The sequence below is a fragment of the Hylobates moloch genome, unplaced genomic scaffold, assembly GCF_009828535.3.
Source record: "Hylobates moloch isolate HMO894 unplaced genomic scaffold, HMol_V3 SCAFFOLD_22, whole genome shotgun sequence".
Classification (NCBI taxonomy): Eukaryota; Metazoa; Chordata; class Mammalia; order Primates; family Hylobatidae; genus Hylobates; species Hylobates moloch.
The window spans coordinates 22,095,897-22,123,378 of NW_026652297.1; the positions used below are offsets into that span (position 1 = coordinate 22,095,897).

General features: G+C 38.8%; 1 protein-coding gene across 5 annotated transcripts in view; it reads left to right on the plus strand.

Annotated features, from left to right (window-relative positions):
* The window catches only part of PLCL2 (phospholipase C like 2), a 210,612-nt gene that overhangs the window by 104,977 nt on the left and 78,153 nt on the right, over positions 1 to 27,482 (plus strand). For all 5 annotated transcript variants that reach the window (XR_009211620.1, XM_058433540.1, XM_058433541.1 and 2 more), the window contains one exon: positions 23,536 to 26,022. Coding sequence is in view for 4 of the 5 variants with exons in the window: in XM_058433540.1 (XP_058289523.1) it covers positions 23,536 to 26,022 (2,487 nt within the window). In the remaining variant the exon portion in view is untranslated. The remainder of the gene's footprint in view (positions 1 to 23,535; positions 26,023 to 27,482) is intronic.

The window sequence follows — 27,482 nt, forward strand, 5'->3', positions numbered from 1 at the left end:
TTCTCCTTGAAGAGGTCCTTCACATCCCTTGTAAGTTGGATTCCTAGGTATTTTATTCTCTTTGAAGCAATTATGAATGGGAGTTCACTCATGATTTGGCTCTCTGTTTTTCTGTGATTGGTGTACAAGAATGCTAGTGATTTTTGTACATTGATTTTGTATCCTGAGACTTTGCCTTCATGCTAAAAACTCTCAATAAATTAGGTATTGATGGGACGTATCTCAAAATAATAAGAGCTATCTATGACAAACCCACAGCCAATATCATACTGAATGGGCAAAAACTGGAAGCATTCCCTCTGAAAACTGGCACAAGACAGGGATACCCTCTCTCACTGCTCCTATTCAACATAGTGCTGGAAGTTCTGGCCAGAGCAATGAGGCAGGAGAAGGAAATAAAGGGTATTCAATTAGGAAAAGAGGAAGTCAAACTGTCCCTGTTTGCAGATGACATGATTGTATATCTAGAAAACCCCATTGTCTCAGCCCAAAATCTTAAGCTGATTAGCAACTTTTTTTCTTTCTTGAGAGACAAAGTCTCACTCTGTCATCCAGGCTGGAATGCAGTGGCATGATATCGGCTCACTGCAACCTCCACCGCCCGAGTTTGAGCAATTCTTCTGCCTTAGCCTCCTGACTAGCTGGGATTGCAGGTGCACACCACCACACCCAGCTAATTTTTTGTATTTTTAGTAGGGATGGGGTTTCACCATGTTGGCTAGGCTGGTCTCGACCTCCTGACCTCAAGTGATCTGCCCACCTCAGCTTCCCAAAGTGCTGGGATTACAGGCATGAGCCACCTCACCCGGCCCCCTAGGGATTCTTTAGCTCCTGCATTAGGATGGTAGAACTGCTTTTAAAACTCTAATGGAGGAAAAGCGAATGAGAACCTAACAATTGACCAAAAAGAGTGACCTATTAGAGAAACGTGGGATGGGGATCAAGCTGACGATAGCCTGTCAAGTGTACCAGGAGTTTTTGTTACATACAGCTCCTAAATATTTGGTATACCTAATACATGTTTACGATTTACAGTTCATCTATCTCTTTGGTTTATAAATAGAGAAGCCGTTTGATATAGAAAGCTATGTATTTTTAAGAGGAACTAGAGGAAGAAGTCTGGCACCCAGACCCCATAAATGTCAGACTTTTTTTTCCTGTACCTTCATTATTTTATTTGACTTTCACAGCAACCTTGTAGAATAAATTATTATCCTTGTGTAATGGAAGAGGAAATCGAGGCCAAGAGAGGACAAATGAGTAGCCTGAGGTCATCAGCTCCTAGCAGGCAGAGCCAGACGTGGACCCAGGTCTGTCAGGTGTTAATGACAGTGCTCTTTATTGGCTCACATTTGCTGAAATTCAGAAAGGCTTCCTAGCAGGAGAGGTTTGAAGAGCAGGCACAGCAGCCCCTCTGCACTGTGAGTGCTTGGAAGGCCAGGGCTGTGTTCTGCTTGGTAACCCCAGAGCCCAGGAACATCTGGCACATGGCAGTCTTTTCAGTAAATATTTACTGAATGAAAGTCACAAGTTAAGGTAGAAAACTATTTCAGACAGTGATAGATTTTCAGCAGTATGAAATTTATCATCTTTACAACATTGTTGAATTACTGAGAAATATGTGACATTTATTAATACAGGTTCTACTCAAGTGGCTCTAAAGCAGTTCAAAGATCTGTGTTTAGAATTGGACAATACGTGAAAAACTGACACTAAATAAGATTCAAAATATGCCAGTAAGTTTTCTAATGACTAAAGAGACAAATGCTGCCTTTGGAGAAAAGTAAACTGATTACAAGCCTAAAAGTGTATTTTAAAAAGTAATGTGATACAAATTTTGATTCTTGTATTCTCTTCTTTTCTCTCAAAGTTTAAATGTTTGAAAGTTACCATTATGGAGATTCTAAAAAGCATTATTTATCTTTTAATAAATGTAAAGGACAGCACAAACAACTTTCAATAGATGGAAAATTAAAGTAAATGTAATAATTTAAAAGTAAATATACTATGCCAGTTCTTAGCCAAATAAATGAAGCTATTAGCTGTGTACTTTATAAGGATTTTGATGTTAAAAATTTAAATGAACGAGCAAGCTGAACATTGGTATTTCGTTAGTAACCAGAGAACCGTGAGTTTGTCAAGCCCGGGATCCGATGGAAATTCTACTAGGCTAAAGATCCGATGGAAATTCTACTAGGCTAAAGAAACCAAGCTGTAGTCAAATGAAGATTTTTTGCTGAAAGTAAAAAGGTCATGGAGTGTCTCCGCTCTGCACAACTGTATTGGAATTGGTTGAATAACTCAGTTCCTCCTTCCCCAGTAGATAGGGGCTTCAACACAAGCCAGATACATTTAAAAGCAAAAGACATCTTTTTCTTTTAATTTGGTCGGGGTATATTTAGAACCAACAGAAACCAGTTCTGTCATGGTGAAGGAAAAAGCACTTTAAGCACCCTTCCATGTTAGTGCCTTTAGTGCTAGTTGACTTTGCCTTAGAAATTCATTTCACAATCTTAGTGAAGATACACCAAGTATTTTGCAGTTTCATACAACTTTTGTTGAGATTGAGCATTTCCTTTTCTTGAGGGAAATGGAATCCCTCTTGAGTTTTATGAAGCCATTGCTGACGGTGGCTGCAGTCTGGGTAGTCTTTTCAGTGGACAGTGGCATCGGTTGTCAAAAGGAACTTGACATTTATGATTTCTGTACCACAGGTTGAAAGAAGCTACCATCTTTTCTTTGGCTGTATCTGTATTGCAGTTCTATAAATGGTATAATGTTGTGGCCTTCAGGAACTACAAATTATTTTTAAGTGGTTATCCTGACTGAGCAAGCTGATTTGTATCAACTAGGTAGCTGAAAGCGAAATGTAATTTGCATCTATTAAGCCTTTAAACTTTCAAGCAAAATATGCTTTTGATAACACGGAGGGAAAAAAAAGGTATTCATCATTTTCATAAATTAACCTGGTTGTAATATTAGTTTGTAATTCCATTTCAAGTTATGTTTGTGTCCTAGCATACATTATAGTTTCTTAGATACTATCAGGCATATGAGGTCATTTAAATAGTATTTGATGACTTATTTGGTCAATTATTATGGAGATCTATAATAGATCTCTATAATAGAGCTGTTTTTGTTTTCTCTCACTTTTTTGAGAACAGTTGTAGCATTGCTTTCTCTTTATGGCATTTGGGGTGATTTGAGGTGAGTGAACACTGGGATTTTTAGCAATTATGTTCATTTGTAATTTTTAAAGGTGTAAGACCCACAAAATGTTATTCTTCCAAAAAAATTTATATTGGCCTCACTTACATATATGAATGATAGTCCCTCTTTCCAGATACTCATTTCTGAGTTCAATGAATATTTGGCAAGTGCTTTCTTTGGGCAAAGCACCACATTAGAAAAGTCAGGGTGAATTTGGTATTAAAATATGACAAGTCCCTGCCCTTAAAAAGCTTATCATCTAGACCTGCAGTGTCAGATACACTAGCTACTAGCCCCCCTCTGATTACTGAGCACCAAAAAATGTGCTTAGTCCAAATTGAGATGTGCTGTAAATGTAAAATATGGTGGATTTCAAAGACTTGAAAAGAATCCAGGTATCTCCATAACTTTTATATTGATTACATGTAGGTATGATAGTATTTTGGATATTTTGAGTTAAATAAAATAAACTATTGAAGTTTATTTTACCTGTTACTTTTTAGATTTGTTAATGTGACTAGTAGAAAATTTTCAATTACATATGTGGCTCTCATACATTTTTGGACACCATTGATGTAGACATTGTCTTTGCTTCCTCCCAATACTGTCACTAAGGGAGAGTATTCATCTACCCGAAGATAATTCAGTGTCCAACCCATAAACACAAATGTTTATAACCACAACAAACAATAGCAATAGAAGCATTAGCCCTTTAATTGGCCCATTATTATGTAATGTAATGATGTAAATAATGTAAATATGTAGCTAGATAGCATAGTTTTTTTTTCACTGTATGATAAAAAATAGTAGTAATGCTGAAACCAAGGTTCATAGGTGCTCAGACAGGATAGAAATAATAAGAAAGGAAAGAGGGGAAAGGATGGCTATTCTCATGTAATAATGATTGCCTGAAGCGTGTAAAGATGTCAAGGAAGCGTATCTGAGATTGTCACTCGACTGGGAATGATATAGACAGAGGAGATAGCTCTGATCAAATCCTCACAAAATGCATTATAGGAGAGAATGATGATGATGATGATGACGATGATAGCAGTAATAATGTCAACCACATTAATTACACTTGACATTTATTGGGAGCATCAAAATCTTTAGTGGGCATTTCTACATTATCTTGTTTAATAACAACAACCCTAGGATACAGTACTATTATTGTAGTCCCTGTTTTAGGGTTAGCTACACAGGAAGGGCTGGTGCAGAAGACAGACCAGAGCCCGACACCCAGTCTTTTTCACTTAGGTGCTCTATAAAGGGCTGCCTGAGTTCATGCATTTTAACTCCCTTCTGCATTGGTGGTCAGAGGCCCTGCGGAAGCATTAGAGGCATCGGCCAACCAACTTTCCTTTTATGAGAGAGCAAAGTGTTTGTAAGCTTGCAATGAGCTCTTAAAAGACAGCTTTGTATAGTTTTTACTATTTAGGTCCAAGGGATTAACTTGGAAGTTAATTTCAGTGAACTCCTTTTTGCCTGTCCAGTAATTCCAGTAAATAAGACTTGAGGACTTATAATGTAAAAATCTTAGTTAGGTCAGCCTCTACAGCGCTTTCACATTTATTATCTCCTTTGTGCCTTATCAAACCCTTTAAAGTAATTAAGAACAAGTAGTTATTTTCTTCATTTTATAAAATAGCAGCTGAGGTTTGGAGAGGTTTATTGACTTCCCAAGGCTGCACAGTTTGAGCATTGAGTCACTCGGGGTCCAACTGGAAAAAGAACATTTAAAATAGAGATAATTTAATCTAAGGAATTATTACAGGTAGTGGAAGAACCAGGAGGCCAAATGAGATTGAGATTGGTGACGCCACCCAAAGGTTGTCAACAGCAGATAACTATCCCCACCCACAGGATAGAGAGACAGGGAGCAGGTGGTGGGGCTTTGGGAACTCAGAGGGGATGCAGCCTTTGCTAGAGACACTCACCTTGCCCTGTAGAGAGAGGAGGAGGGAACCACCCATTCCTCGGCTTTGCCCTGTTTCTTACCCAGCCTTCAGTCTGCTGCCAGAGCCTCATGTGCATAACCCAGTGAGCATCCAGCTGAGTTGGGATCTGAAGAAGTCTTCCATGAGGGCTAGCCCTGTGGCTACCGAACAGAGCAGGGGAGGAGGAGGAGGAACTGACCTGCCTGGGCGCTATTTAACCTCTGAAATGGGATGATAGGTCCTGCTTCACAGAGTTGAGGATTCATAATAGTAGCTCAGTAAAGGTTAGCTCACCTCCGCTTTCCATGGGCACAACTGCACTTAATGGCAGATAGTAGTTACCATGTGGCTTGAAAAGCTGAGGTATGTGGTGGTGAGAATTATTAGGATTCTGATCACCTCTCTGAGTGCTGTGAGCTACTATGGATTTTTCTGGATCATGAGTTTTATTCTCCATACTTTATTCTCTTCATTCTTTTTGAAATGTTCTTTTTAATTCTTAAAGAAAAATTAATTGATAAAGAAAATCCATTATATCTTCTAACTCAGGGAACCTTCCAAATTTATCTGGAAGTATGGGGTAGTGGGCCACAAGACGAGACTGCCCCTGGAGAATGGATACAGGCCATGGAGAGGGTTGGTTTTCCCATATTCCTGGTTGTATCTTATTTTTTATAGCCAGTGTTTTCAAGTTTTAGTCTTATTAAATTAAAAACTGTTCTACAGCAATGCTTTAAAAAGTACAACTAAATTACTTGAAAAATAAATTTATAGTTGGAATAAAACATGGTTTAGCTAAAACTCCAGCTCTTTCCAGAGGACAAAATGTAATTTCTGTGTTGCCATTATAATTTTCAGTAAACCCAAGTGAATTTTACCATCATATTTAGATTGAGGGAGGAGGGGAGATGATTCAAATTAGATTGAAAGATAATCTAATTTTTAGATGCATTTCTTAAGTGCCATGAGCCACAGACTCAACTCAGCAGCCCTGCAAAGAATTTCTGAACTTGAAGAGTTGAATTTTCAGATGATGGAGGGATATTAGAGAGTCCAAGATTGTCAGTGGTGACATATGTGATAGTAGTGATGTCGTATGTGTGTAATACATTAATGTTTTGACTTAAAATGAGAGGTACAATACACATGCATATGAACAGGGCAGAGGGATTGGGTGGTGGTTGGGGTGGAGTGGTGATGGCCCTGATTCAATCATCAGAAAAACTTACCAGTGATCTCTTAAGAAGGTCACCTGGAACTGCCCAGCCATCAGCGCCTTCACCCTTCCTGGCACCTCACTTCCTTTCTTTAGCTCTGAGAACTCACCTTTAGCTTCTAACATCCCCCTTCTACCACTGTGTTCCCTTTGTGAAGGGAACCACTAACTGCCCTCCACAGTGCTCACCACACCTCCGTTATCACATCCAGCAAATAACCCCCATTTGCATCTCTTCCCCATTTGTGGGCTATACAGGCATCGTGGTGAGATAGGTGAGAAGGCCAGAGTATGGGAGAGGCAAGAGCTGAGATTGGAGAATCTGAATTACAGCATCCAAAGGTGTGTGGTGAGCACAGGCCAGTGCCTGCAGATTCCCCTTCCTGGTAGCCAAGCAAGAGCAGGATCCTGCATAGCTAAGCAGGTGGCCACATTGTCCTCCCCACAAGATCCATGCCCATCAGAAGGAAATTCCAGCCAAGGGCTGGGCAAGGACTCAGTTCTAGCCAGGCAGGCTAAGGATTGGATTAAGGATCCATGCCCATGAAGGGGCAGAGGGTAGGGAGAACTGTAGCCAGCCTCAGGAAATAAACAAAAAGCAGTCATAAGGATTCAGCCACCATGCCCAATGATGCACATGGCTGTTCATCTCCTGGGTTCAAGGCAGCAAGACTAAGCCAGACTTCACAAGCGGGTAGAAGTGGGTTCCTGGCCTGGGTAGCATGGACTCCCAGACTGGACAAGGTGAAGCCTACAGGTTGAAAGATGAGGAGACCTTTGGTGAAGCCTTCAGGTTGAAAGTGTCCAGACAGACTAGAACCAGGAACCTGCCTGACTGCCAGTCAGGATGAGAATACTCCTGTAGCTGAGATTATACTTTGATTGTACCTGCATTCCCAGTGCCTGGAACTTAGAACTTAACACATTATTAATAAGGTCACTTTCAGGTAGGATGATCATACATTTCAGTTTGCCCAGGACAGTCCCTGTTGATGTGGCATGTTTATTGATACCCACTTTCACTCTTTTTAGCTTTCCCACTTTAGATGTCATTCTACCTTGGGGAATATAGTTCACCAGTTGCTGGTGGTTCCAACCATTCCTGTGGTTCGCAGGTGCTGGGGACCTCATATGTTCCCTCCTGTCAGAACCTTCTGTTGGGACACCATTTCATTCCCAGTGCTCTCTCTCCAAAGTTCTCCTCTCTAAGTAGCTTGAACTTTAGTGAGTCAGGATAGAGTTGTGTAATGGACTGAAGGGTCAGCTTCAAAACTCTGGAATTAAAGCCTTTTTAGAATTGGTAATTGGTATGGCAGGCTGACTCTTGGAATAAGGATAGCATCCTGCTTATTAATCAGGGGATTTGGTAATTAGCTTGCAGGTAGAATTTGTCCATGTTTTTACTTCTGGATAACTTTAATGAAATAAAATACAGTATAATTAGATGTGGCATTTTAAGCTTGCATTATAATACTTTTATGTAAAATCTAAGCATGACTTATAAATGCCTATATTTTATTCTCACAACAGCATCCATATTAATGCAAGGCCCTTCCAGTTCCAACTCTCATAACTACTATGCAGTGTGTACTTTGTAGGATTGCCTGAGCTTCTTGGTTTTATAGTCTATACAAAATGGTATAGAGACCCTCTTAATCTTATGTTCTGTGCCATATTATTTAAAACATGAGCTAGGTTCAGGAAGCTGTATTTAGAATGAATTTGATGCCTGTGTGAAATTAATTGTACATTTACCGCTGGTAATTTTCTCTCAGTAGTTGGGACTTAACAGCAGTGAGGCCTGGTAATGGTGACACAAGATTCATTGAAGCAGTTAAATTGCTTTAGTCACTGGCAGCATATGCCATTTAAAATACATTAATGATGAGATTTTGCTGGTTTTTAAAACTGCTTTTTATTTTAGTTTGATGAGCTAATTAATTTGGAAGGGACTTGTGGTTTTAGAAAGGTATACAGTGATTCAGGAAAATGGCAGAACTGGACCTTCTGCAGTCCAAATTCGCATTACTCTATTTTGCAAATGCTTTAGATTAATCACTTGAGTCTTCTGGATTTGGGCCATGCAGATATTGACATTTTTATTGATTTCTTAACCCAAGCATGGCTTTTAATAAAAAAAAAAAAAAAAATGGAGCTTACTGTTGCTCTCTGCCGAGTAGATACAAAGACTGTGAGGCATGTCTGTGCCCCTTCAGCAGATGTTTGTGTTAGGAAATCTTTCATTTGCATATAACACCTCTAAGTAGAAAAGCAGTGGATTTGAGATTTGCTGCAATTTTTAAATTACTCATTAATTTTGCAAAGTGGATTTACAGCAATGTGTATTATAACATTTTGAGATAATTGTAATTATTTTAAAACTTTTTAAAATATATAGATTTCTACTTGGTGTTTGAAATGGTGATCCTACAAGTAGTACTCTTTGAGTTCCTTCATTCATTCATTCAGGGGATCAAGAGACTTGATATTTAGCTTCTAACACCCCCCTTCTACCACTGTGTTCCCTTTGTGAAGGGAACCTACCTGCTCTCCACAGTGCTCACCACAGCTCCGTTATCACATCCAGCAAATAACCCCCATTTGCATCTCTTCCCCATTTGTGGGCTATACAGGCATCGTGATGAGATAGGTGAGAAGGCCAGAGTATGGAAGAGGCAAGAGCTGAGATTGGAGAATCTGAATTAGAGTGTCCAAAGGTGTGTGGTGAGCACAGGCCAGTGCCTGCAGGGCTCCCCTTCTTGGAAGCCAAGCAAGAGCAGGATCCTGCATAGCTAAGCAGGTGGCCACATTGTCCTCCCCACAAGATCCATGCCCATCAGAAGGAAATTCCAGCCAAGGGCTGGGCAAGGACTTAGTTCTTGGGAAATTGATCCCCTGCATGAATTGTTCCAGCCAGAGGCTATTTAAACATCATATGTCCTTTAGTGTAGCTTATTTAGGGTGTTAAGGCAGAAAGAAAATAAATGCCTACATGTATAAGCTGGTGATTCTTAGTGTGGTAAAACAAAAGAGACTTCTTCCGTTTGTTGACCTTTTAAAACAGGTGGTGAGTTGTATTTGCACACAAAGGGGAAATGCAGATGATTATCAGTCTTGTACATATTTGTATTTGTTCCGTCTGCAGCCCAGGAACGTGCATTCTCAGGCCGCAGAAGCCTTCTCTAAGGAGGTGCTGGCTCCCCTCACAACAGAGGCAGGCTAGCTGTGCTTCGCAGTGTTGCCCGGAACTCATATCCAGCCTCCTTTTTCCTGATCCTTCCCCCAGGCTCGCGAGCTTCTTCTGACATTGCAGTCTCTTTACTACCTCAAATCCATGTAATTGTTCTCTCTGATTGGCTTTCTCTTCTCCACATAACATTAAAATCTAATATTTTAAGTTTTGTATTTTAAACCATTTTGATTTTAGCATTTTAGCTGTAGACTTTGGATCGCATTACCAAAATTGGGCTTATTTTTTTTTCCATTGACAAGTATAATTCTACTCTTTTTTATGATGTATTAGACAACTCTATGTGTATTGTGGCCTTAGGATCAGTGGAGGATTCAATAAGCCAAAAATAAATTTTTTCAACGTGAATTCTGCTTCTTAAAAGTGTATGCTCTGGTTGGGAAGGTTTACAGATTTTACAAACACGTGTTGTCTCTATGGTACTGACTTTAAGCACAAAAGGATTTAAGAGAGGTTAGCCACACTCAAGTAAAGTAAACCCTTTCACCGAAGGCCTAGGGTTTCAGCAAGACCTCTAGGATGGGGCCACATTTGGAGATGAAAGGATAGGACAGAGAATAATATGGGCAGGGAAATCAGCACTGGCCCCAGAAGTGGCTGAGGAACATAGATGTCCTACTCTGGGAAGCTGCAATCTAACCTGGAACATGAAGGTGAGCACACCTACTGAGTTGTTTTGAGGAATAGAAAGAAGCAAAACACTGAGTCCCAGGCTTAGCACATGGAGAGCACTCAAGAACTGGCAGAAGTAGCCATTGTTACAGGAATAGTTATAGTGAGAGGAGTGGGCTGCGACTCAGGGCATGAGGAGACTTAGGCCTTCCCGTGGGCGAGACTGACACCATGTCCTGCCCTGGACTCAGGGCCTTCCCGGGTAGACCACTCTCTTCCTTCCAGCCTCCAGCTGGACACCTGTAGGCAAGTTACCTATCTCTCTGGAACTGAAGATCTTGATAATACTGGTGTTATAGGATTGTTGAATACATAGTGACTGTGTAATTAATAAATTTGAGCTACATATGATTCCAAATTCCCAGGCCAGAAGATTCAGACAGTGGGACCATAAGGGAAATGGGCCAGTGACGTAAGGAAGCTGGTCAGGGAGCCAGGGTGAATTTGGTTTTACAGGAATTTGAGGAAAGAGCTGAAAAAGAGATATGGTAGAGACCCAATTTATAAATCAGAACACAGAGGATGCTGTTATCAAAAAAAAAAAAGTTTTGTTAGCAGATTTATCTCTATGTGGCCCTTTGGTAGGCAGTGAACATTTTGTTACAGAAATAGTCATTTGAACATTGACTGGTATTGCTATAGAATTGTAATTATTTGTTTTTAAATAAATATTATAGATAAAACAGCCAAAGTTGAAAAATCTTAAAATTTAATCATTTACCTATCTGTCCTTGTACTATCAACTTTGTCTTTATACGATTTTACATCCAAAAGACCTCTTGTACTGAGATGTTTCGAAAAATTCTTTTGAAGATGCTTGGTATAAAAGTTATGCGATCTGTCACCCCTGAATTGAAGAAACAAAAAAATGACTTACACTTCTTTTAAAAACACATATACCTTTCATAAAGAGTCATTTTGATAAGTTAAAGAATTAGCTTATTTTGTCTTTCTGTTACTTCCAAGGCCATCATTGGCTTTATGAAGATGACCAGTTCATTGAAAAGAGTTTCTATTCTGACTGTCAAAATTGGTCTGGCCAGAGGCTATAGAAGATAAGGCCCATTCCCTTTAAAAGTTTACCTTCTACTTGAGGAGATAAGACTGACCCACATAAAACAATTAGATAACTGAATAAGACTGTAATTAATTATGCTAAATTACAGGGTAGACACTATAAATACTGTAAGAGTTTAGAGAAGAGAGAACGCTGAGGGCTGAACCAGGGTGGCTCAAGAATGGTTTGGAACTTATGAGTGTTTTGTAGAAAGCTGAGTTTCTCTTTTATGTAATTCATTATTTAGTTTCTTTTCTTATTTTTCCGATGTAATTGTCCCCCTTCACACACACATTAATTTCTTTTTTTTTTTTTTTTTTTTGAGACGGAGTCTCACTGTGCTGTCCAGGCTGGAGTGCAGTGATGCAGTGGCACAATCTCAGCTCACTGCAACCTCCACCTTCCCGGTTCAAGCAATTCCCCTGCCTCAGCCTCCCAAGTAGCTGGGATTACAGGTGCCTGCCACCAGGCCTGGCTAATTTTTTTGTGTTTTTAGTAGAGATGGGATTTCACAGTATTAGCCAGGATGGTCTTGATCTCCTGATCTCATGATCCACCCGCCTCGGCCTCCCAAAGTGCTGGGATTACAGGCATGAGCCACTGCATCCAGCCACGCACATTAATTTCATATGCAGATAAACCATTCGGTTAAAAAAGGCCCTAGGGAGAAGTTACTTTCCTACAAGACAAGATAGGAAATAATAAAGTGATCACATAATAAATTGTCAGTGGGGCAATTCTCCTTAATTTTAAAATAATTGTGGAATTATTAAAATTTCTGACTAGAAGAGTTACTATTCTTTGTTTGCTCTGGTGGATGTGATGTGTCCTAGGGCAATAGCTTTGCCCCTGCATGCTGATGGATCTCTAAGAAACTTTCCTTCTAACTCCTGCATCAACCCTTGGATTGCATTTTTTCCCTCAACCCCAAGCAGTGCCAGAGTTAAAGATTAAAAAATGAGGAAAATAATTTTTTTCTTCAGAGTTATCCTGAAACAGTGAGGAACCAGCACAGTGTAGGGGAAAGAAAATTAATGATTGAGAAGTTACTCTTAGAATTGATCATATTTTTCACATTATGTGATTCAACTTGCATATCTTTTAAAATTCAATGCAATTTACTAGACAGTTATTACCAATTAAAGTTATATAACTACATCTTTAAATAGCTCTGTAGTATAGGAAGTCAGCAGGCTCTATAATGTGCTGAATATGAAACTACATATCCACAGTTGAGAAACACAGTTTTCACACCAAAATTTGCCACTTAAGTACCATTATAGTAAATCATAAATTAAAATTTATTACCATCATTATTTTCACTAGAATCTAAAGGATCACTAGTGTAATTTATAGGAGCTCAGTGCGTACCATTAGGTTTTTCACTACTGGAGAAAACTGATGAATTTTATTGCAGTTTGCATTGGACACAGATGTAGATTGTGGCTTTATATATTTACTTTCAGGAAACATTTTGGTAGTAGTGAAAATACTTTGCCAAAAGAGTGTTGTTGTGAAAGCAGTATTGTATGTCATTATGGTCCTATGATTTCACAATTAGAGACGCCATTGTTTTAAAGGCAGATGTAACCCATTACATTGAATTATTTGGAACCTTTAACCTGACTTTGAAAGCTTCATTTTACAGAAATTGGAAATTTGTTTTCTTCACATGTAGCTGTTTTGGGTGCTGTAGGTTTATCCACATTGCACATAACAGGAGAGTGTGAAATAGAAGGAATCATCTGAATAATTCCAGTCACAAAGTGCTTTGAGTGAGGTCATTTGATCATTTTTTAGGTAAAAATATTCTGGAGATTATGGGGATCATTGCTTCAAATTTGTACTCTTATGTGAATACTTATACAAGACTTAAATTATCATTTTAATTAAATTGGTGGGCTTTAAAATTAACACAAGACTTTGAGAAGTGGTTTTTTTCCCTATGGGTGTGGGGATGCAGCCTTCTGAAGCTTTTTGAGAGGGCAGCTGGCTATCTTTGACAGTTTCCCAGTATATCTTGGGCGTCACATACGTTTGGTCGTGCATCAGTTAAACAAGACTCAGAGAGGGTGATGTTCATTCTGTTTCTTCTGTGATAGGATTATCTTTCGACAAATCCTAAGTGTTTAAAGTATTGCAGTGACACATTTATGATGGTATTTGTCTTTGTTGTTCTTCCCTGAAGAAATAATTTCAGCCTGAAATGTATTTATTGAACAGGATCTAATGTAAAGTGTACAAAATTCCAGGCAGTGTTTAGAGCAGTTTTCAAATATGAACTCATCTTATCATTGTAACAACCCTGTGATGTAGGTACCATAAATAACATTTGGGGAATAGGTATTATTTTGATGGCTATTTTACAGGCGAGGAAACTGAGGCACAGAGGACATGCAGTGCTAGCTCACATCTTGTGGTGCATAGTATTTCTGTGGGTGATTCCTAAACTAGAAAGTTGATAAACTATCGAATTATTTTGTTCTACTGTGGTATAAAGAAAACCATTTCACAGCTATCAATAAAAGTTCTTTGTGTGCTTGATTTTGCTGTTTTTATTAATAAAATTGTGTTACTTATATCTATAAATTATGTAGTTTTCATTTCTTCCCTGTTTCCCAGATTGTCATTTCTCTTTTGGATAGCCTTAAAATTTCCTTCACAACTCTGTAAAACATTTATCCTCTGCCTTTACTCTGGCATTTAAGGTTGACATTTTCTCTTAGGAAGTGATAATCTTCCTCTTTGTCTTCTAAAGTTTATGTTAATAAGGCCATGATTCTAAACTTCTTAGAGGAAGGGAGGTGAGTTTGCAGATCCCTTGGAGAATCCAATCACAGTCTTGTAGAGCCTCTGAAACTCACCTGTGACCTTTCAAAGACTAACATCTAAGTTAGAGATGCCTTTGTCTTTGAAAGCACAGGTGAATTTAGCGACTACAGTCCTTTAAAAGAGAATCACTTTTCCCATAAAACTATCCATTATACGTAGTACATTTGCAGGCTTGTAGAAATAAGTGGATCACCAGTAATCCATCTGAACTAGAATTATCTTTTATTTTTTCAATTGATACATTATAATTGTATATATTTGTGGGAGTACTTGTGATATTTTGATATATGCATACAATGTAAAATGATCAAATCAGGGTAATTAGGACATCAGTCACGTCAAACATTTATAATTTCTTTGTGTTGAGAATATTCCAAATCTCCTCTTTTGAAATATACAATAAAGTATTAATAACTATAGTCAACCTACTGTGCTGTCAAACTCTAGAACTTATTTCTTCTGTCATTTTGTACCCATTAACCATCTTCTTTTTATTCCCCCTCCTTCCTGCCCTTCCCAAGCCTCTGATAACCACCATTCTACTCTCTACCTCCATGAGTTTAACTTTTTTAGCTCTCACATATGAGTACATGTGACATTTGTCTTTCTGTGTCTGATTTATTTCATGATGTTCTCCAGTTCCATCCATGTTGCTGCAAATGACAGTATTTTGTTCTTTTTATGGGTGAATAATATTCCATTATGTATACTTACCACATTTTAAAAATCTGGTCATCCATTAATGGACTCTTAGATTGATTCCATATTTTGGCTATTGTGAATAGCACTGTGATAAACATGGGTGTGCAGGTATTTCTTCAATGTACTGATTTCCTTTCTTTTGGATATATACCCAGCAGAGGGATTACTGGATTATATGGTAGTTCTATTTTTAGCTCTTTTGAGAAACCTTCATACTGTTTTCCAAAATGGCTATACTAATTTACATTTCCACTAACAGTATACCTTTCTTCACATCTACACCAGCTTCTGGTTTTTTGGTTTTTTTTTTTGTCTTTTTGATAATAGCCAATTTAACTGGGATGCGATGATATCCTCATTGTGGTTTTGATAAGCATTTCCCTGATGATTAGTGATGCTGAGCGTTTTTTCATATACTTGTTGGCCATTTGTCTGTTTTTTTTAAAATATCTATTTAGATAATTTGCCCATTTTTAATTGCTTTTTTTGCTGTTATTAATGCCTCATTGGACAAACAGATTGCACATATTTTCTCCCATTCTGTAGACTCTCTCTTTTCACTCTGTTGTTTCTTTTGCTGTTTTTACAAATGTGATCCCATTTATTTATTTTTGTTTTTGTGACTTGTGCTTTTGAAATCTTATCCTAAAAAAAAAATCTTGCCCAGCTGAATGTCTTGAAGTATGAATTGTTTCCCCAGTGTTTTCTTCTAGTAGTTTCATAGTTTCAGGTCTTACATTTAAGTCTTTAATCCATTTTGATTTGATTTTTATATATGGTAAGAGATAGGGATCTAGTTTTATTCTTTGCATATGAATATCTGGTTTTCCCAGCACTGTTTATTGAAGAGACTGTCCTTTCCTTAATGTATGTTCTTGGTGCCTTTGTTGAAAATGAGTTGGCTGTAAATGCATTGATTTATTTCTGGGTTCTCTATTCTGTTCCATTGGTCTATGTGTCTGTTTTGATGCCTGTACCATGCTGTTTTGGTTACTATAGCTTTGTAGTATATTTTGAAGTCAGGTAGTATGATGATGCCTCCAGCTTTGTTCTTTTTACTCAGTATTGCTTTGGCTATTTGGGGTGTTTTGGGATTCCATATGAATTTATCAGTTCTAAGAGTTTATTGATGGAGTCTTTAGATTTTTTTAAATATAAGATCATGTCATCTACAAACAAGGACAGTTTGACTTATTTCTTCCCAGTTTGGATTCCCTTTCTCTCTTTCTGTTGCCTAATTACTCTGGCTACAACTACAAATACTATGTTGAATAAAAGTGGTAAAAAATGGACATCCTTGTCTTGTTCCAGATCTTAGAAAAATGGACATCCTTGTCTTGTTCCAGATCTTAGAGGAAAGACTTTCAATTTTTCCCCATCATCTGAACTAGAATTCTTATTGATATTTTTCTATATGTGACTTTCTTTTTTCTTTGGCTGCCTCAAAGCTTTTCTCTTTAATTGGTTTTCAGCAGTGTAACTATGATATATCCAGGTGTGTGTGTGTGTGTGTGTGTGTGTGTGTGTGTGCGTGTGTGTGTGTTTGATCCTGCTTGAGCTTCTTCTTCTTGAGCTGCTTAACTTGGAAAATTCTAGGACATTATCTCTTCAAATATTTTGTTGCCCTATTATCTCTCCTGTTTTTCCTACAGTGACTTTGTTTTCACATATGTTAGACAACAGCTCTTGGATGCTCTGTTTTGTTTTTCTAAAAAAATATATGTATATACTCTTCTGTTTCCTTGTATTTTCATTTGGATAATTTCTGTTGACCTATCTGCAAGTTTACAGATTCCTTTCTTGACTGTATTTAGTCTGCTTATTACCCTGTCAAGGAATTCATCATCTCTGATGTGGGTTTTTTTTTAATAGTATTTCCTTTGGACCATATTTTATAATTCCCATCTTTCTGTGGAAATATACCATCTGATCATGCATATTGTCCACTTTTTCCACTAGATCTTTTAACATATTAATCATAGTTGTTCTAATTTTCCTATTTAATAGTTTCAGCATCTTCTAAGTCACTTCTAGAGTCTGGCTCTGTTGATTGCTTTATCTCTTGACAATGTTTTTTGTTGTTGTTTTTGTTTTGTTTCATGTTTCTTTTTACTTTTTTGGTATGACCTGCAATTTTTATTGGATACAAAAATCATGGTTAATAGAGACTGAAGTAAATGATATGCTCAGAAATGGGCATGTCTCTTCTTCCAGGTCATTAGTGTTGGGAAGATCGAGCCAGTAATTGAGCCAGGTTTGGGATTTGTGTTGCCATTGTTACCTTCAATGTACCACTGGCTTCAAATTTCTCCACTGGTGGGCCACTCTCACCTTGTGTTTTGTGTGAAGGAGGCAGGTAGCGTACTAGAGGGTTTACTCAGAGTTCCTGCTCTGCCCTCAGCTCTCAGCTGTGAATGCCTGTGTCAGAAAGGGTCTCTTCCCATGTTCTTGTCCCTGCTGTAATGGTAGACTGCTTGCATTTTGGTGCTAGGCTTCTGGTGGGGTCAGGAAGAATTTTTGGTCCTGCCGATCCAGTTTCAGCCTTAGGCAGCCCTGTGCACCTGGGCCTCAGGAATGGGCCTTCTCACCTGTCCTAACCTGCCCTGCTCCCTGTGGCAGCCAAACTCTGCCTGTATCTGTTTTGAATTTGGGCAGGTGATAGTTTTCTGCCACTCTTCTGGTCATAGCAGAGCTGTGCTTTTGTTGGTGCAGGCTCCTGATTACAAGAGGTTCTGCTACCCCCCGGGGCAATGGATCTTTGCCTGGTTCCAGAGGTGGATGGGTTCTGCTTCCATTCCTTTTCCCAGTGGCCCTGCTTTACCCCCAGTTTTTCTCAGGAGCACCAATGGAGAAGATTTACAAATGAGTGCAAACTCTTCCTGTGTCTGGCACTCCCAGTTACCCTAGATGGATATACTGGGCCACACTTGGCTTTTAGGAATTCCTTAAAATTTTATCTGACTTCCTCTCACCTGCTTCCATGGTGGCCACATCTTCTTCCCATGCTCTACCAAACCCAGAACAGTTTCTTGTGTCCTATTTCTCCTTGGAGGGGCATGTCACTCTTTGAAATTCAGTTCCCTTGGTTTCTATGTGACCGTGGCTCTCTGATGGATACAAGAACAGTTATGATTTTATAGATTATTGGGCTTTTTCTTGTTAGGGTAGAAGTGATATTCTATTTTGGCTTTCTGTATTGTAAACCACCATCTAAACTTTACTTGCCCCTACTTCATGACTTTTTAAGTCACCCATAGGCTCCTAAGCCATTAGCAGATCTGAGCCCTCATAGACTCTGCCAAGCTAGGGCAGGGGTAAGCTTTTGGAATACAGAATACAGTAGAGGGCATGACAGAAGAGGAGCGCCCATGGAGGAGAGGCATCCACAGGCCAAGGAGTTTCTGTTACTTGCAATAAAGGGCCTTTCCACATGAGCAAGAAGCAGCATTTAACTGTACCTAGCTTTCCTTTATGTTATTTTATTCTTTTTCATTTCATTTTATTTTATAAAATGACCTTCAGAGTGACTGTCTTGCTCCAAATTCCCCCCTTTCTTCTTTTTTCTCATCTTGGAGAGCACATCAAAGTTTTAAAGAGGTGTGAAAAACTTTGCAAGGTAGTCCTTATGTGCCTGGCGTGACTTACTCTTTCAATTCAGAGTTATTGTTATTGAGCTGAAGAAAGGTCAGGCCTTGCTGTGCTCGTTTAATGGACCTCAAGTTCTTTCTTGGGTTTTTTTGTTTAGTTTTGTATTGTTTTGTAAAAGAGAAATTTTTCTAACCCCCAGTTTCTCAACTCTCTAATTCTAGATCCCCCTTGATAAACATGATGATCCTCTGCCTTTCTTTAATGTTATTTATATTTCAGATTAAATAACTTGATTCAAGCAAACCAGACAGATAAACAGCTGCTTTGTTTTCATACTACACCCTCTCCCCATTTTGAGCCACCCCATGCCCACACCCTAGCCCCACACCAGAATGACTGCTTAGACTTGGTGACTATTTTGCCTGGATATTTGAAACACCTGGATATTGAAACATCATTTTCTCATGATGTTTTTTGAGGAATAATCAAACAGAAAATGGGAACAAATGAGTCTTGAAAGGCAGAAGTCTTTCAAGTGGAAGTCTTTGAAGTCTTTCAAATGGAATAGGAAACAGGAGGTAATTTTCTTCCAGCAGGACATTAACTATCTGTGTGCCCTTAGACAAGACTGCAACTCCACAACTCGGTTTCTTGTTCCTCTTCTCCAGAGCGAGCTAAATCGATTGAATCAGTGCCAGACGCTTTGTTGCCAGCAGAAGAAATGAGGTTCACCTATTCCTTATCCCATTTCAGGATGAGAATTTATGAAATTACCCATGCCCATTTATGAAATTGCCACTACTTAAGTATCCCAAATGGTAATTTTAGTGGCCTCCTATTTTTAGTGACAGCCTTCTATTAAGGCTATTAAATAAAGTAGGCAGTTATGTTAGAAAGATGTATGTTTTTCCATAGGACTCAAACTCAATATGGCTATTTATATTTTTAATGCTAAATATGAATTATATAAACATTTTTATTTTTCCTGAATTTGCTGTGGTGCAGAATGTTTCCCTAGCCTCTTTCTAGTTCATTGCTTTACCTAAAATCATTCCTGGTATGAAATTGTTATTCTGTTGGCTAATGTACAAATGAACCTTTGTTTCTTTCTAGTTCTAAATTTTATGATTGTCAAGAAATGCAAAATTTCAGGGTTGATATGGAGGTAGGTTCTTTGGAAGCTGGTTTTCTTCCAGTCCGGACATTGTTTGTGTGTTCTTTCTCTTGAGGTTACTAAGTACTAATAGAGTAGCAGAAATGCACCAAGTTTCCCTTCTGTTATATTCATCACTCAGAAGCTTTGGGTGATGAGTACTCTTCACAATATAACAGCCAACTCTGAGAAATAGTTTATACTATTTTTTAAAAGTATTTTGAGGCACAAGTGTCTCAGCAGAAACCTGCATTTTTTCCTGTGGTTTTAGATGGTTAATGCATGTGAGTGTTATGCATTTAGTGTTCTTCCAGTTAAAAAGGTATATGTATAGCACATGTAGGTTGAATGATTTTCATTATTTGGTTTAAACTAACTTGCATTACAAGGCAGCATAAATAATAGATCCCAGCTCTCTGCTTCTGACCAGCTACTTAGCTTAGGCAAGTATTTGATCACGGCCAGGCTGACAATGAAAGCCAAGTTGAAATGAGTAAGAGTGGGATAAGGATTCCAGGAATTAGGCAATTTGGGGCTCAATCTCCTGCCATTGAACACCAGTTCTCCTTCCCTCCCACACAAGTGCTTCTGTCCTCCCCTTCCTTTTCTCCTGGCTGTGGAAGACCATTTCACCAGCTTCTCCTGTATTCACATCCACTTGTTGCTCCCAGCCAGAGATTCTGGTCCACCCATTAAGGAGTGCAAGCTCACATCTGTTCTGTTTCTTATTGGTCTCTAAACAAGCATACTCCTCTATCGGTGTTTTCTGAACACTTTATCTGCTAGTGAGGAAGGAGAAGCAGATTCAGGCCTTGGTGTGCTATGGAGAGGACAGACGGTTCTAGGCGACAGCAGATGGAGGGAGAGGAAGAGACAGGAAGTCTCTGCTAAGGGGTGTCCTTGATGTCATTATATCTGCCCGTGCTTGGGTGGTCATCATGTTCATGTGTCTGCAGTTGATGACCAGAAGTCTCCATTCAAGGCCTGGGCTGGTTTGTGAAAAGCATGGCAATGTTTTTAAAGCCACAGTATGGTGTTTAAGCTGCTGCCTGTTCCACATACATGGGTATGTGAGCATGTGTGTATGTTATTAACTTACTTTGCTATTAGGCCTTTTCCTTCTTAATAAAAAAGAAACCTATTTATCTGAAATGTATCATTTATAACAAATTAGAAAGTGTAACAGAATATTAATCAGCCCATAAAAATGAAAGAATAAAAGATTACAATGTTGAGAAAATACTATATATTTCTTAATGGATCAGTGGATAAACACCTCCATATATTTTTGTAATTGTTCTACTAGTGTCATCTTTGAGACACGATATATAAATATTATAAAATTCCCTAACTGAATCAGTATGTTGCCTTTATCAAAGGTAAATGTGTCTTTTAAAAACTAAAGACATCGGTTGGGCGAGGTGGCTCACACCTGTAATCCCAGCACTTTGGGAGGCTGAGGCAGGTAGATCATAAGGTCAGGAGATCGGGACCATCCTGGCTAACATGGTGAAACCCTGTCTCTACTGGAAAAAAAAAAAAAAACAACTAAAGACGTCATTCTGAAAAATAGAAAATTATACGTTTGTTTCATGTCCTTATGCATGGCTGATTACAAAACTGATTTCATGCTAACTCACTTGAATTGATATAATACAATCTATGCTTTAGGGATTTGAAATGACTTTAATATAATGTATCTTACAGATACAATTACCACAGTTTTTATGTATTTTGCACTTTATTGTTCTGAGGATATAATTATAAAGAAATATTCTACCTTGTGGCTTTTACGTTTTGTCTTGGCACTCAGATCACAAAAGCTTCTATGGTTCATTTTGAAACTTTGAGGAAAATAATCCCCATATGATTTAAAGTTTAAGTTTAATTACCTTCTGCAAATTGCTTTTGGAAGTATAGGTAGTTAGAAAGTAAAAGTGGTTTTAAATTTCAGAGATAGAGTATAGCATAGTAGCTTTTTAAAATATAGATATTTTCTATGCAGAGCAGGAAAATTAGAATTGCCTTTGGATAATATTCAACAATGTTCTTTTCTTTGTCATGAAAGTGATATTATTCCAACTCCCATCCCTATTTCTTATTTGTGAATACAATGAATACTGAAAATTTGTCATATATTTTATACACATACTGAAAGGCAGTATCATCTTTTAGGTTTAAAATTGTGAAAGATCTTTTGAGGTAATTTGAGCATTTTTTTCAAATAACAAAGGTCTCCATATAAGGAAGGACTTAAATACACACACAGATGTGGATGTTAGCCCCTTAAGATGAGAACATGTTACCTTAAGCAGTAAAGTTGAACAGTGCCTTATTGGTATGCTAACTTCTTTAGAAATAAATGCTGCCTGAAGTTTTAACTTAGTCCTTTTAATAATCTATTAATATTAAGGTACAAGGTGACATGGTTCTAAGCATTGGGGCATAGTAATAGGTTTTAATAAATCCAACTCTACGATTTTAGGAGCTCCAACAGCTATAATCTAGCCCTTCATCTCAGACTTACATGTCTATCTGATGTACACTGATGACTGATCTAGTATGAGACTTTGGAGAGAGGAATTTCTGCTGGAATTCCCATTTAACAGATACTTAATTGGTTTGTACTTAGCTGTTTCTCATCATTTGGTGCAAATAGTTTCCAGAAGTAGTCTAGACGTCTTAGCCCAAGTAGTCAGGAAATGGTTTTTAAACTTTAGTGTACATCCCCCATCACATGGAGTGCTACCTTGATGTAAATTCCTGGGCACCAGCCCCAGGGAGCTGGTTCCATGGGCCTAGGAATCTGCATTGTAACCAGGTAACCCAGATGATTCTGAGGCAGGTGGTCTGGTGACAAGCCTTTGAGAAATGTTGGTGTAGGAGGTGTACGTAGAAACAGGGCCTGTTTCGTGGTATATGACTTGTACAGTTGCACAGGCTTCACACTGACTCAGAAGAGCCCTGGGCTTCACTTAGCTCTTCTGTCACCTTGAAATTCTTAATAATTTTTAATCAAGGAATCCTGCATTTTCACTTTTCTCTGGGCTCTGAAAATTGTTTCTTTCTTTCTATTTTTTGAGGCAGGATTTTGTTCTGTTGTCCAGATTGGAGTGCTGTGGCAAGATCATAGCTCATTGCAGCCTCAATCTCCTGGGCTCAAGCAATCTTCCTGTCTCAGCCCCCTGAATAGCTGGGACTACAAGCATGAGCCACCATATCTGGCTAATTAATTTTTTTTTTTTTTAAGACAGATTCTCACTCTGTTGCCCAGGCTGGAGTGCAGTGACACAAGCTCGGCTCACTGCAACCTTTGCCTCATGGATTCAAGTGATTCTCCTGCCTCAGCCTCCCGAGTAGGTGGGATTACAGGTGCCCACCACCATGCCCAGCTAATTTTTGTATCTTTAGTAGAGACAGGGTTTCACCATGTTGGCCAGGCTGGTCTCAAACTTCTGACCTTGGGTGATCTGCCCCTTCTTGGCCTCCCAAAGTGCTGGGATTACAGGCATGAGCCACTGTGCCTGGCCAAAAAAAATTTTTTTTTGTAGAGATGGGATCCCACTGTATTACCCAGGTTAGTCTCAAACTCCTCGCCTCAAGCAATCCTTCTGCCTTAGCCTCCCAAAGTGCTGAGTTTATGGGTGTGAACCTCCATGCCTGGCCTGAAATTGTTCTTCTTGATAAATATGAATTGTAATTATTCAATAATGATTTCATACCTGTTGGTATTAGGCTGTCAACTCCAAGGCCAATTCTGAGCTTTAGAGATGAATAAGTATCATTCATCACAGGAGCCTAGAATAGGAAATCTTAATAGTATGATTTTTTTCAAGGAAATTAAATTTCTATTCATAATCTTGAACATGGAAACCTATATTTATGTTATTCTAATATACGGTCTTTTTTTTCTCTCAGGATGGTACAAAACAGAAGAGGGAACGGAAAAAAACAGTCTCATTCAGCAGCATGCCAACAGAGAAGAAGATCAGCAGTGCAAGTGATTGTATTAATTCAATGGTTGAGGGTTCAGAACTCAAAAAGGTTCGCTCCAACTCTAGAATTTATCATAGGTACTTTTTACTGGATGCCGACATGCAGAGCCTAAGGTGGGAGCCATCTAAGAAGGATTCTGAGAAAGCCAAGATTGACATTAAATCCATCAAGGAAGTGAGAACAGGAAAAAACACAGACATATTCCGCAGCAATGGCATTTCTGACCAGATATCTGAAGATTGTGCTTTTTCCGTCATATATGGAGAGAATTATGAATCACTGGATTTGGTTGCCAACTCCGCAGATGTTGCAAACATCTGGGTTACGGGACTGCGGTACCTAATTTCTTATGGAAAACATACGCTTGATATGTTAGAAAGTAGCCAAGATAACATGAGGACTTCTTGGGTTTCACAAATGTTTAGTGAAATCGATGTAGATAACCTTGGACATATAACTCTGTGTAATGCTGTGCAATGTATCAGAAACCTCAATCCTGGTTTAAAAACGAGCAAAATTGAGCTTAAGTTCAAAGAATTGCATAAATCAAAGGACAAAGCTGGTACCGAGGTCACAAAGGAAGAATTTATTGAGGTTTTTCATGAGCTTTGTACTAGACCTGAAATTTATTTCCTTTTAGTTCAGTTTTCAAGCAATAAAGAATTCCTTGATACCAAGGACCTTATGATGTTTCTTGAGGCAGAACAGGGTGTGGCACATATAAATGAGGAAATAAGCCTTGAAATTATTCACAAATATGAGCCATCCAAAGAGGGTCAGGAAAAGGGATGGCTCTCCATAGATGGGTTCACTAATTACCTTATGTCACCTGACTGTTATATATTTGATCCAGAACATAAGAAGGTCTGTCAGGATATGAAGCAACCTCTGTCTCATTACTTTATAAACTCATCTCATAATACATACTTAATAGAGGATCAGTTCCGAGGTCCCTCCGACATCACAGGATATATTCGAGCTCTTAAAATGGGTTGCAGGAGTGTTGAATTAGATGTATGGGATGGGCCGGACAATGAACCTGTAATTTACACAGGCCACACCATGACCTCTCAGATAGTTTTCCGCAGTGTCATTGATATTATTAACAAGTATGCATTCTTTGCTTCAGAGTATCCTCTTATCTTGTGTTTAGAAAACCACTGTTCCATTAAACAGCAGAAGGTAATGGTTCAGCACATGAAGAAACTTTTAGGAGACAAGCTCTATACAACATCACCCAATGTTGAGGAATCTTATCTACCATCCCCAGATGTCCTGAGAGGGAAAATACTAATTAAAGCAAAGAAGCTGTCCTCAAATTGCTCTGGGGTAGAAGGAGATGTTACTGATGAAGATGAAGGAGCAGAAATGTCTCAGAGGATGGGAAAAGAGAACGTGGAGCAACCCAACAATGTGCCTGTGAAGCGATTTCAGCTTTGTAAAGAACTGTCTGAACTGGTCAGCATCTGCAAATCAGTTCAGTTCAAAGAATTTCAGGTGTCATTTCAGGTTCAGAAGTACTGGGAAGTCTGTTCCTTTAATGAAGTGCTTGCCAGCAAGTATGCCAATGAAAATCCAGGGGACTTTGTAAATTACAACAAACGTTTCCTTGCTAGGGTTTTTCCCAGTCCAATGAGAATTGATTCCAGTAACATGAACCCTCAAGATTTTTGGAAATGTGGTTGCCAAATTGTAGCCATGAACTTTCAGACACCAGGACTGATGATGGACCTGAATATTGGCTGGTTTAGGCAGAACGGAAACTGTGGCTATGTCCTCCGGCCGGCCATCATGAGGGAGGAGGTCTCCTTCTTCAGCGCCAATACAAAAGACTCTGTCCCAGGGGTCTCACCTCAACTTCTTCACATTAAAATCATCAGTGGGCAGAACTTTCCCAAGCCCAAAGGATCAGGTGCCAAAGGTGACGTGGTGGATCCTTATGTCTATGTTGAAATCCATGGAATCCCTGCTGATTGTGCAGAACAAAGGACAAAAACAGTGCACCAGAATGGAGACGCCCCCATTTTTGATGAAAGCTTTGAATTTCAAATCAACCTGCCTGAACTGGCCATGGTGCGCTTTGTAGTGCTGGATGATGACTACATTGGGGATGAATTCATTGGCCAGTACACAATTCCCTTTGAATGTTTACAGACGGGCTACCGCCATGTCCCCCTGCAGTCCTTAACTGGAGAGGTCCTTGCACATGCTTCTTTATTTGTCCACGTGGCTATTACTAACCGGAGAGGAGGAGGGAAGCCTCATAAAAGGGGCCTTTCTGTGAGAAAAGGGAAGAAATCCAGGGAATATGCATCTTTGAGAACATTGTGGATTAAAACTGTGGATGAGGTATTCAAGAATGCCCAACCCCCTATACGGGATGCCACAGATCTGAGAGAAAACATGCAGGTGCGTGCTTGTGTTTAATTATTTACTCAATGGTTTTCCTACTTAGTACACGTCCATAGTTTATAAATATATTGGTTTTTTAATAATGGTATATTTAAGTAGTTTTTAAATTCTGATTAGTTCTTAGAATGTTTGCCACTAGTCTCTTTTTTATCATTTAAATTCCTAAAGGTACAGTTGATATTGAAAATATTGATTACATATTGGGATAAGTAAGTCTCATTGCTGTGTTACACACCTTCGTCCCAGTCCCTGTTAATGACTGCTGAACAGCTCCTTGTTTTTTCTAATAGTATACATGGGAATCTCTGGGATTTCTGAATATTCCTTACCTGGAACACAAATTGATGATCTATTAAAATAAAAAGGATATAGGTCAAAGTAAAATGAATGTGATCCAGTCCTTTCTTAAGAAGCTGTAATGCTGAGGAGATGGGAAACCTTTAAATGAGCCATAAATGTATGTGTATGCATGGTGAGCCTTCTCTTGATTTGAGAGGATAGCTAATTCTATAAGTAAAAGAGATGTCTGTATTTATTAGAAGTTTAAGATAATGATTACCTCTGAAATATATAATGGCTAAAAGCAATCAGTTAGGAATTACATATTTAATTAAGGATCGCCCACACATCTAGCCATATACTAGGACCCCTGAGTGACACAGAGCTAGACAGCAAGGGCCTGCCTCATGCAGACAGCAGCCCTAACCTGTCATAGTGTGTGAGAAGTGGTGTGTGTGTGATAAGTGCTCCATGTCTGTTTATTTTATATTTAAAAAATTATATTTTAAAATGACCAATGAGAATGATGCCAACAAATAAAATCTGACTGAGAAAATTCAACATTTTTCCCCTATCAACTAATTCTGTGTGTACTTCGTGAATAAAAAGACCTTCCCACAATAAGGAAATTTGTTTCCTTTCTCTTAAAGTATAAGCATAGCAGACATATGAAGGGCTTTTCCCTGTTTCTGAGGGTGAAAGTGGTTTGGTAAACCCTCAGCTCTGAGCAAGCGCGTTGTCCACTGCCCAGTGGCTGCTGTGGTGTGTGTGACACAGAATTCCTTTGAGGATTTGTCAGAGCTCAAGCATTGTCTTTTTCAAAGCCTCGTCTGCACTGAACCTGACAAAGCAGTCGGTAGTGATACTGAATGAGCACCTGCCATGCACAAGCAGTCTAGGCCATGAAGATGCAGTGGTGAACAGACAGATTGACTGACTGCCTTCAACGGGCTTCCATGCTAGTTGGGGGCAGGCAGTGGGAAGGGGAAACAGACAGGCGGCAGGCAGATAAACAAATAGAACAACTGCAGATATGAGTAAGTGGTGTAATAAGAGTGACTGGGGAACTGCACTTTAAATATCACAGTCATGATTGATTTCTGTAACTGTCAATATCAAAGTGATTTGAGCCAATGATCTATAGTTTGATGTCCATATTTAAAGCAATATTAATAAAA